Genomic DNA, 12,284 nt, shown 5'->3' with positions numbered 1-12,284 from the left:
GGGGGGATGGGCACACGTGGTAGTCAAGAAAAATCAGCACGCAGTTCCAAACAATACACGACTCTAGTTCAAGGCTCTCGTGTAATGACTTGTGTTAATAATTAATACGCCAGTTCGTAGGCTGAAGGTGTTGACGCAGATCCATTCTAGGATATGTATGTGTATGGTTTGGTAATCTTCGATGTTCAATATTGTTTGACTAATATACGCAATCATAATGGCAACTAACGAGCGATTTATCTAATTTGATCTAAAATGAATAGTAAATGAACAGATATATTCCAATTGGTTAATAAATAATAATATAAAAACTTCTCACAGTACAGAACCAGGTGTATTGGAAAGGTTTACGGAATGATATAAAGGTACGTTGAATGTCAAAATATTTCCAGATCTTATAGTTAATGACGTTATGAAAATATTTCACCAAATTTATTCAGGGAGGCAAAGCTACACATCTCGGTCCATGAGCCAACGCTACGTGTAAGAAAATCGAACATCATGGAAGGTTTCCAGTTTGCAACGTTTACGGGCACCGCTGAAAGTTTCGCACCAAAGGATTATTGTTTACAGTAAAGCGTTTGTTTCTATACTTTACTTATTTGCATATTTTTGTTAACAGCAGCCATGAAGAGACGAGTGCAACTGTATTCTATATTTTAGCAGAACCACTTATGTCTGAGAATAAATTCGAGGTTAACATTTTCTTTTTCAAAGCGAAATAAACGGTGAGCATATATGTACGTATTATAGCTCTTTCCCAGTCTTACGGCGGGCGCCCTATAAGCTGGCAAGGGAAGTGGGGAGCGGGTAGGCGACCAATCCAGCTCGATAAGAAACGCAGCAGCCATAAGAACGAGGTTCACGTAGTACTTTTTCCCGCCGCGTCGTGTCTCTCGGCGCCACTGCTGTTTTTTGGTTGGTCTGCGGTGTAATCCTCGCTCTCTACTTCCCTTGCCAAAACTAGGACTTGCCGCCTTAAGAGTGGAAAAGACCTTTAATGTAAAATGAAAGTAAATTGCTCCCCTTTGCTTTGCACAACGCAATGAAGGCGTGTAGAGGGTGTGAAGTTATGGCTTCACATTTTCTTTATCACGGCCGAAGGTGGAGGTGATGTGATCAGCACCACGCCCATGGCTGCCTTTACAACCCCTCCCCCGGGGAGTTTCCTGCAGGTACCCACTTTATAAAATGCTGGGTGGGCGCCGGAGCCGTTTGAACAGGTGGAAAAAATCCCGGTTCTCCCCCACCTCGGGATCGAATCCGTGTCTCTCGCAACGCCCTAAAAACCAAGGCTCATTTAATATCTTACTTTTTTGCAAATTTCTTTACATTGAAATAAGATAAATTATCAGATATGACTGTGACGAACGAAATGTTATTTTAGTTATTTTTTTACTAATAATGAATGAAGCTGAAAAAAGTGGCTTTAGGAGGTCCGTCCGTTCTTGCCAGCTCCAGATAAATCTGGAACCACTAGAGCTAGAGAGACAACATTTGGTGCAGCGCCAGTCCTATCAATTCGTAACCCAACTAATTCGCTGTGTCTGTCCTTCTGACCCTGAAAGACAACAATAGATGCAAAGAGGCCGTTAATTTTCTATGACAATAGACCGAGTTTCAGTATTGTTCCGAGTCCACTTTAGGGCAGATGGACTAAGCGGGGTCCCGGGTTCAATGCACGGTGCAGGCACATAATGGTTCGGATCCCATCTTAAACTGTAGGTCCAGTCACAATTAGCCTATAAAAGTGAACTTGAAACGAACTCTAAGTTTAATGTTGGATCCGAATCACAAGTGCCTCCACCGAGCATTGAACAAGAGCTCCCTTCTAAGATACTATCGAAGGAAAATATTTGATTTGTGTGGCGCTTCTCTCACCTAAAAGTATGTAATTTATAGGGCTGAGCCGATACAGATACCGATGTATCGGTATCGGCCGATACCAGGGGTCTCGGTATCGGTAAGTATCGGTTCATTTTTTTCGCTGATACCAAAGGTTGATTGATTGATTTGCTTTATTTTACTTCGCTTTTTGTCCCACTTTCGGCTAATTTGCGAAGATGGGTATGAGTGATGATATGATGAAATTGATGAATGTACACTCACAATCATCCATGCCAGGCCGGGATTCAAACCCGGAATCCCTGGCGTCGTAACGCGATGTGCTAACCACTTCTCCACGGGGGCCCGCCATGATACCAAAGATTTTGAGTGGCTAGAGTGGACAAGAGAAACAACTCATTTGTCAAGATTTGTCCTTTTCAAAAGTTCGTTTACCCTTCCTTGTGATAGGTTGGGGTCCAGCATAAGAATTCTATGAACATTTCCGGAAATGATGCACCCTCCTGGGAAGCAGATGACAAGATCAAAGGCAGGGCTAATGCGAAAGCGCTGCCCCCAAAAGGGACATCGAAGGCACGTAACTGCCTGGTGGTCAACGATATGTGGAAATAATAGAAACCATTCATTGCCAATTCTTGCTCGCAAACGCGTCGGTTAAGAACGTGACGCTTTCAAAACCAGCATTATTATGATGCTAGGCTCATTCCGGCGTTCTTGGGAAGGGGATGAATATCGCTGTGGGGGTGGGTTGTTAATTTTCTTCTTGTTCTCTTACCCTTCTGTGTGACTGCTGCCGATGCCAACACTGCAGTGACTTCTCTTTGTTGCAAATGACAGAGAATAATGGACAGCAGGACATGTACAGAGCTGCCAAATGAGCATAGAATATATATATCTGTATTTGTGTATATTTTTACGTCTTCCTCCCTCCCCAGGTTAATCCGAACGATAAGAATGTTGTTTACATTAATATTTATTTTGCATTCCTTGTGCAAGTTATACGCTATACGCACTACATACATTTTATTTTACACATTATAACTTTCTCTGGCAGGGACACTTATAATAATAATACCCCGTTTTTAGGTGTATCTGCAATACTTTAACAATGCTTGCAACATTTCAAAATCTTCTTCTTCTTTTTTGTATCCTTTGAGGGTAGAAAGAAGTTCATATAAAATGTCACAGGACATTTTAAATGATATAATGCTATATGAGAATAATTTTGGAGTATTTGATATCATTAATAGAATGTGATGTGATGAGTTTTATGACTCAGTGACTAGTCTAAAGTTGTTATTTTACTGGAATTAAACAAATATCGGTATCGGTATCGGTTGGAATCGGTTAAGGTATCGGAATTGGTATTGGTATCGGCAAATGGTGGTATCCGCTCAGCCCTAGTAATTTAGTTTCGCCGCATAAAACCGCCACAATTCAGGACGTTCCGCTCTCTGCACTTTCAACCGTCGAGAAGAAAGTTTAGTTATGTAAGCACCAGATGGCAGCATCAACTACTTCAACGCATTTAAAATCGCGTCTTTAAAAATTGTGACTACACAAACACGGTATACCACTTCGGAAGCTTAGATGCTAATATCTGCTGAAGATTTGAGCAAATAATGTTTTCGCTTAAAAAAATAAGAGAATAACATTGCCACTGTTGAAAAATGTAGCACATGTAACCCGTGGCATTGAATATATGGGTATAACATATGTTACTTCAAGTTGATATACCATTTTACGGACACACTAGCATAAAGTTGCATTACTCGTATATTACGATAGAAGATATGTATTCTAATGAAATCCTTCTCGTACGGTTTTGAAATATATCCTCCAATACCAACTAGTCAATTAAATTACACAAACTTAACAACATTCAAAGTGCGAAAATTGTGGTGTTTATATTAACATTAAGTTACCATATTATATTTATATTTCATTGATAATTCTTTGCTCGAAATTTACTTCGAAGTCCATGAATAACTACTAATTACAATTCATAGCTGAAAGCCGAATCACACGAAACTGGAAATCAAGTTAGTTGTCGCTGAACTGGCAACCTGCCCGGATGTGATGGCTGCCTGGCTGACTGCTTGACTGGTTTGGAGGAATAGGACATGTTCTAATTGCTGTGTTCTAATCCTCGACTGGATTCTGTGGAACAGCCAATAAGAGGAAAGTTTGGGCATGTGAATGTGAGTTTGGTTTCCGAGTGTTGGCTGTTTTGTTAGTAACGAGATGATGACGAACAGTGCATTCGTGTTCAGTTCATTAATATTTAGGTATTTATGCAAAGTGATGAGATGTGTACGTGACAAATAAAATTAGCCGAAAATGAAATCCTTATTATTACAAGTGTATTAAATTAATGTTTGATTTTTTTTAACTTTGTGAATGAAGGCTGCGAATCTCATGTATGAATATTGACATGCATACCGGAGGGTTTTTTTCCCAGCCAATCTCTAGTCCATACATTTCTTTTTTGATTTTTGATAAAAGCACAACATTCTTAAAATTGCTTGATATCTTTAAGCCGCCTTTAGACGAAAGCATTTGTTTTTAACATTTTTGCTAGTGATTGAGTCCGGTCACTGGACCAAAATGAATGTTTTGTGTGTGGCCACTGATGAACCAAAATGTGCTTGGCTGTTGGGCCGAGATGGGTCTGTCTAATTTGTACGATGCACGCCAAAGAAAATGATAGTACTTACTGCGTGTCGCTGTCACAAACCCATACCTCTGGAGTGGAGGACCATATTATATTCCATAAGGTGATTCGACTCGGATGATTGCAAATGACACTCACTGATAATAACGAAGATATATTGACTAAAACAAAAGATTACATGTATATACAAACTTGCTGCAATGCAACGCGATGCACGGAATGAACTACCACGCACACTCGGCCATATTGTCTCGCGAACTGACTGAGCGTCACTCTCTCTCTTTGTTCGAGATTAAACATAAAACAAAACTGAATTCCCCTGACATCTATTGTTAAAAATATCAAACATATCAATTATGACTTGAGACATATTCCCCCCTCTTGGTCAAACAACGTTTGACCAACTAAATTCACTCATCTCCGTCCTTATTGCACTGAGGGAGTGGAACTAGTCTGTGAATCGATCTCTTGAAGATCCCTGAAGCTGTATGCACTGTGGCCACTCGCACTAAGCCGTCTCTTCCTGGCTGGACGCTGGTAACTCTTCCCAATTTCCATGATAGGGGAGGCAAGTGGTCGTCTTTGATAAGAACTATCAAACCTGGTTTGAAGTTTTCTTGTACGCTAGTCCACTTGGAACGTTGCTGAAGACTGTTTAAATACTCCTTGGACCATCGCTGCCAAATGTTTTGATGAAAGCTTTGGAGTCTCTGCCATCTGGACAGTCGATTTCCTGGGAGGTCAGTGAGGTCTGGCTCGGGAAAGGAAGTAAGGGCTGAACCAATGAGAAAATGTCCAGGAGTGAGAGCACTTAAATCTTCAGGATCGTCGGATAAAACAGTCAGAGGCCTTGAATTTAGGCATGCTTCTATTTGTGTGAGCAAAGTTGCAAATTCCTCAAAATTCAATGTTGACTTTCCTACTACTCTGACTAAATGATACTTCATGCAGCGTATTCCACTCTCCCATATTCCTCCGAAATGTGGTGCGTTAGGTGGAATGAAATGCCACTGGAAGGATTCAGAACTCGCGTACTCATGAATATTTTGTGTGAATTCCTGCGACGAAAATAAGCTATGTAGCTCTTCAAGTTCGTTTCTTGCCCCGACGAAATTCTTGCCATTGTCACTGTACAGATTGGCACATTTACCTCTACGAGATGTAAATCTTCGCAAGGCTGCGATAAATGCGTCTGTGGTGAGATCGGAGACGAGCTCTAAATGTATAGCCTTGGTGGCTAGACAAATGAATAAAGCCACGTATGATTTACGATGAACTTTGCTGCGTGGCGAATGCGATTTAAATAGAAAAGGTCCGCAATAGTCTACACCAGAGTTGAGAAATGGCCTTGACGGTGTGACTCTAGGTGAAGGAAGTTGACCCATGAGTTGCTTGGCCGTGGTTGCCTTCAACTTGTAACAAGCGAGGCAATTGTGAATTACTTGCTTGATTGTACGCCTTGCTCGTACAATCCAGTATTGTTGCCTGAGGGATGACAACAATAACTCTGATCCTGCATGAAGCTGTCTCAAATGTTCCGCTTCTATTATGAGCTGTGTCAGGTGACCTTTCGAAGGTAGAATAATTTGATGTTTTGTTTCATACGTCAAATTGCTATTCTTGAGTCTTCCTCCAACGCGAAGAAGGTTGTTGCTGTCCAAAAATGGGTGCAGGCTCTTCAATGTGCTGTTGGCTGAAACTTGTTGGTGCCGTTGAAGATCTTTAATTTCAGACTTGTAGCTTGATAGCTGAACAGTCTTGATGCATGTATGCAATGCTGATTGCATTTCCTTTGTTGAAAGACTTCCTTTTACTTTGTTGTTGGACTTTCTGCAGTTATGTATGAATCGCTGACAGAAAGCTATCACTCGAGTTAATTTCGATAATTTGGAGAATCGTTCGATAGTTTGCTCAAGCGAACTCTGGCAAATTAGTACTGCCGTTATGCTTATTCCCTCCGGAATTTCTACTTTCCTTGGCTGCTGCGTAAGTGGCCAATGCTCTTCTGTACCTGTTAACCAATGTGGCCCATGCCACCATAAATGGTTATGTTGTATTGAAGTGGGTTCAATACCTCTTGAGATTATGTCTGCCGGGTTATCTGCTGAAGGAACATGTTTCCAATCGCTAATTTGCGTAATGTCTTGAATCTCTGCTACCCGGTTGGCTACAAAGGTTTTCCATCTGTTGGATGGTGCTGCTAACCATGCCAATACAATTTGTGAGTCCGACCAGAGATGTATCTCGTCTACCTTCAGACGTAAAACTGGTAATACCTTGTGGACTAATCTTGCTAGGAGTAATGATGCACATAATTCACGACGAGGTAATGTCACCTTCTTGACTGGCGCTACTCGTGATTTAGCACAAAGTAGATTTACTGCTGTTTCGCCTTTATGGTTAGTTGAATGCACATACAAACATGCACCGTAAGCATATTGAGATGCATCTGCAAATCCATGTATCTGGATATTTCTAACTGTTCCATTAATTAGAACAAAACGATTGACTTCAATGTGTTTAATTGCAGGGAGTTGTCTGCGCAACTGTTGCCATTTCTGATTCAAGTCTTGTGGAAGTTCTTCATCCCACTGAACATTGCATGTCCACAATTGTTGAAGAAATGATTTGTATGTAATAACAATTGGAGTGATGAGACCTAAAGGGTCAAATATTGACGCAACGACTGATGCTACCTGTCGTTTAGTGCTTGATGTTTCGACGTTATTCGCTACTTCAGGAGCTTTGCTGTTGATCAGTAATTTATCTGCAATAGGATCCCAAGATAAGCCTAAAGTCTTCACTTCTGAATCGTGAAATTCGACTGGAAGCTTCATTTCACGCATGGCTGGTGGAACTGCCTCTAGCACTGTCGTGCTGTTCGAACACCATTTACGCAAAGTAAATCCTCCACGCTGCATAATGTTAATTAATTCTGCCTGAATCTGCAATGCTTCAGCTACGTCTTGTGCTCCGCTCACTACGTCATCAACTAACATGTCTTCCTTGATGATACTACTAATGCGAGGATGCCTGCTGATTTCGCTGTCTGCCAGTTGCTGTAAGCATCTAGTAGCTAGGAATGATGCCGAAGCTGTGCCATATGTAAGCGTTCGTAGCTCAAAAACTTCAATTGGATGCTTGTTGGAGCTTCTCCACAATATTCGCTGTAATGGGTTGTCATCTTTTTGCACCTTAATCATTCTATACATTTTCTCTACATCTCCTGTGAATGCTATAGGATGTGTGCGAAATCTTGTCATGATGGAGAATAAATCTTGTTGTATGGTGGGCCCGACCATCAATATGTCATTGAGGCTTTTGCCACTTGTGGTTTTGGCCGATCCGTCGAAAACAACACGGACCTTGGTGGTGGAACTCTGTGGTTTGATTACTGCGTGATGTGGCAAATAGTAGGCTACCCTGTGGTCATGAGACATAGGTAATTGTCCTACAGGTACCATGTGACCTAGCTGTTCATATTCATTCATGAATTTTGTGTAAGGAATCCTCAGTTCCGGTTGATGCTCAAGTCTTTTCTCTAATTGGAGAAATCTCTTGGTGGCATGTTGAAGTGAATCGCCCAATGCTTCTCGGCTTTCTTTGAGTGGAAGTCGAACGATGAATTTGCCTGTTTCGTCCCTCACCGTGTTTTCACAATAGTGATGCTCACAGCTGATTTCTTCCTTTGTTCTATGCCTGGTATATATCTCCTCAAGGTCCCAAAATCGCTGAAGCTGTAGGTGGAGACTTTTTTCCGTTCGAAGGAAGCATGATATCGATGAATTGTTGCCACTGCATTGTTGTGGAATGCGTCCTGCGACTATCCATCCGAATTCAGTGTTTTGTAGAATCGGCAAATCAGCTGAACGTGTTATGCGATCAGGCTTGAGAATTTCGAAGAAGATCTGGGTGCCTATTAAAAGATCTATCTTCGCTGGCACATCAAATGTCGGATCTGCCAATGTTACATGTCTTGGTATTTTGATTGATGCTCGGTCGACTCGATGTGAAGGTAAGTTGCTTGTGAGCCGCGGCAATATTGAGCATTCAATGTTGGAACGCCATGTGCTTATTCTAGATTGCAACTGAATATCCACCTTGAAATTGGCTTGCGACTCAGCATTGTTTATGCCTTGAATCGGTAAATGCTGAGGATGTTTCTTCAGTTTGAGACGCTGAACCAACTCTTCAGACGCAAAGTGGCTCTGGGATCCACTGTCTAGCAAGGCTCTACAGTATATCCATTGACCTGCATGATTCTTGACCTTTACCACTGCCGTGGAAAGTAACACGCGTGATGTATGTTGCCCTTTGAGTGCACAATAAGAAGCTTGTGGAGTTTGATCTTGATTCTCGTTTTGCGTTGCTTGAGAATTTTCATTCTTGCCTTCTTCCGTACATTCTGTGCTGGAAAATGACGTTCTTGATATACTATCATTATGCAACAATGTGTTATGCTTCCGTGAACATTTTTTACACGAACCTGCCTTGCAAAGACGCAGTATGTGATTTGGAGATAAGCAGTTCGTGCAGAGTTTATTCCTTCTAACACAATCATACTTCTGTTTGTTAGTCGCGGCAATGAATGATGCACACCTAAAGAGAGCATGCGGCTCTTTACAAAAGAAACAAGAGTTCGCACTAGTGGTACTAATGAAAGATTTCGAAAAACCCTTGTTTGATCTTACATTGTAATGTTGAGGTTTGATTGATTGTTTATTTACATCACTTGGTGCGGGCTGAATGCTTTCCAGCGCTTGACATCGTCTTTCCAAAAACGAAAAGAAATCATCTATCCTCACAAAATCTGTTTCACTATTTTGCAGTTCCCACGCTTTCCTAGTTCCTGAATCTAGCTTAGACACAAAATGCTGAGTGAGTAACATGTCCGTCAAAGGTACATCTGTGTAAAGCGCATTTACTGCATTCAAGTTGCTTGTCGCACATCCCACAAAGGAACGCAATTCCTGAGCACTTTCCTTGCTGACTGCCTTGATGTGCAATATTTCATGAATGTACGATGATGCGATTAGCTTCTTGTTTGAATATCTACTCACTAACAACTTCCAAGCAACTGCGTAGTTTGCCTCCGTGATGGGTAAGTTCTGAATGAGCTTGTACGCTTCGCCCTTGAGCGACGAACGTAGATACTGAAACTTCTGAATGGAAGCGATGTCTTTGTTATTATGTATTAAAGACGTGAAAGTGTCTTCATAGGACAACCAGTGCCGATAATCACCCTCAAACGTTGGCAATTCTATTGTGGGAAGTTTGAGCCGGGTTGCTGTGACATGCGATGTGTTGACAGCATCATGCTCTGCTTGAACCTTATCATGCTGCGATAATAAAGCTTGCATCCGGGCACTCAACTTGTAGTACGCCGTTTCCAATTCGTCTCTGACGTCATCCTGCGATGAACCAGTTTCAGCTTCTAACTGATCTTGCACTTGCTCAATGTCCACCCAAATGCGAGACAATGCATTGAAACGAGTACGCACTTCTTGAATGTTTCCTTCACTTTCACTGAATTGATTGACGAAAGTTTCCATTCGAGTGATTTTTCCTTTTAATGTCCCTCGTTGTCTAACGAGACGCTGCTGCACTTCGCTCTCACTCATTTTTATGAAGAACACGAAAGGTTAAAGGAAATAAATGCAAGGAAATGAGCCAGACAAAGTAAAATATACTTACCGACCTCCTGCGCCGTTGTCGTGAAGAAAATGATGCATGAAACGTATCGCCCAGCTGTTTACAATCCTTTGCTGCGAACGACAATGGAGCTGCATTGTTGGCAATATGGCTGCTGTAAGAAACTGTTGTTTCCGCACTGCACTAGCACTTGACCTTGAACTTGAACAGAATGTCACGTAGCTGAAACATCCGTGCCGGTAAGGACCAAAATGATTGAGTCCGGTCACTGGACCAAAATGAATGTTTTGTGTGTGGCCACTGATGAACCAAAATGTGCTTGGCTGTTGGGCCGAGATGGGTCTGTCTAATTTGTACGATGCACGCCAAAGAAAATGATAGTACTTACTGCGTGTCGCTGTCACAAACCCATACCTCTGGAGTGGAGGACCATATTATATTCCATAAGGTGATTCGACTCGGATGATTGCAAATGACACTCACTGATAATAACGAAGATATATTGACTAAAACAAAAGATTACATGTATATACAAACTTGCTGCAATGCAACGCGATGCACGGAATGAACTACCACGCACACTCGGCCATATTGTCTCGCGAACTGACTGAGCGTCACTCTCTCTCTTTGTTCGAGATTAAACATAAAACAAAACTGAATTCCCCTGACATCTATTGTTAAAAATATCAAACATATCAATTATGACTTGAGACAGCTAGCATAAATGCTATGAATTACACCATCTATGCTGAGTGCACATTGTTTACAATTGAAACAACCAAAATATTGTTCCATACGTGTACAGTAACCGTTATGAAGTATGTATTTCAGCAGTGCCATTGTTTTATACCTAATAATGTTTTATACGAGACGTTATTCCTCTCGGTTCAACAGTTATCGGATTTTATAAATGTGAAGTGATACATTGTTTACATCTCACGTGGCCGCCATTACATTTTCACTCTTCTGTCGACAAGTACCGTAACATGTATCGTGTGAGGCGAAAACTAGCAAATGTGTAGCCAGTCCACCGCCAACTAGAGCATTCCTACTGGAAATCCAGTTCCGTGTGATTCAGGCTTTATATATGATTACAACACCAGCAGATTAATTTACTGCGATGCTACACACAGCACAGTCTATTTTTTACAGCCAGCTAACAAACCAGAGAGTACATATATATACGTATGTGGCTGTTCAGTGTTTAGTTTACTTCAAAATAAAATAGCATTCGCGTCTGTTGTGAAAGTAAAATAACAGTATCTCAGTAGGAAATTTAGACATATGAACTACTTATTTAAAACAATAATAATTAGTAGACTCTTCACTCAACAAATAAAATATTCGCCCCAAACATTAAGGCCGACTTTAGACGAAAACGTATCCTTTAGCATTTTTGCTAGCATAAATGCTATGTAAAAGCTTCCAAAAATCTTATAAGAGATAGTACTTTACACGCAAGCATTTCATGTAACTTTTCGGCCAGCTTTTACGATTGCAATGTATAACATATACAGCATGAAAGGCACGTCGAGTTACACCATCTATGTTGAGTTCACGTAGTTTACGTTTGAAACAACTAGAGTATTCTTTCATACATGTACAGTAAACGTTGTAAAGTATATGTATTTAAGCAGCACCATTTTTTGTACCTAATAACGTTTTACACAAAATGTTATTCCTCTCGGTCAATAGTTATCGACTTTTAAAAATGTGAAGTGATACATTGTTTACATCTCACGCGACCGCCATTACAACTGCACTCGTGATCTAGAGTTCGCTTTTCATTGGTTATGTTTCCTACTTCAGCTGCCAATGTGCTCCTCAATTCTGATTGGTAGTTCTATTGTATTAACGATGGATTTAGAGACGATTTCTAATTCTGTCGGCAACTGAATAAGAGAAAGCTCTCACACGTTCGTTAAGTAACGAAGCTAGAAGTCGATGTCGAAGTGAGGACGTACCTAACTGCCGTGTGAGACTCGCTTAAAGCATACATTTATGGCAGTGTATTTCTATACATTAATGTGTGTTCTGAAAAAGTATATTTTTTTCCCCTCTGAATCACCTGCATATGCCTAGCTGAGAGAAAGAAAACGGGCCAGATACAGTC

At 41.0% G+C, this 12,284-nt stretch overlaps 1 protein-coding gene across 1 annotated transcript; it reads right to left on the bottom strand.

Moving 5' to 3' along the window:
* Positions 1–4,929: 4,929 nt before the first annotated feature.
* Positions 4,930–10,140, bottom strand: LOC145989143 (uncharacterized). The gene has a single exon (XM_083124435.1). The coding sequence runs from the start codon at positions 10,138–10,140 to the stop codon at positions 4,930–4,932; it is 5,211 nt and encodes a 1,736-aa protein (XP_082980561.1).
* Between the last annotated feature and the right edge of the window lie 2,144 nt (positions 10,141–12,284).

This window comes from Lepisma saccharinum, chromosome 6, assembly GCF_977018435.1.
Source record: "Lepisma saccharinum chromosome 6, izLepSacc3.1, whole genome shotgun sequence".
Taxonomy (NCBI): domain Eukaryota; kingdom Metazoa; phylum Arthropoda; class Insecta; order Zygentoma; family Lepismatidae; genus Lepisma; species Lepisma saccharinum.
Note: the sequence above shows the minus strand (reverse complement) of the source record. Positions and strands in the feature narration are given on the sequence as shown.

What these genes read in the sequence shown, in the direction of transcription:
- LOC145989143 (XM_083124435.1), bottom strand. Translation starts at nt 10,140, where the DNA reads ATGAGTGAGAGCGAAGTGCAGCAGCGTCTCGTTAGACAACGAGGGACA.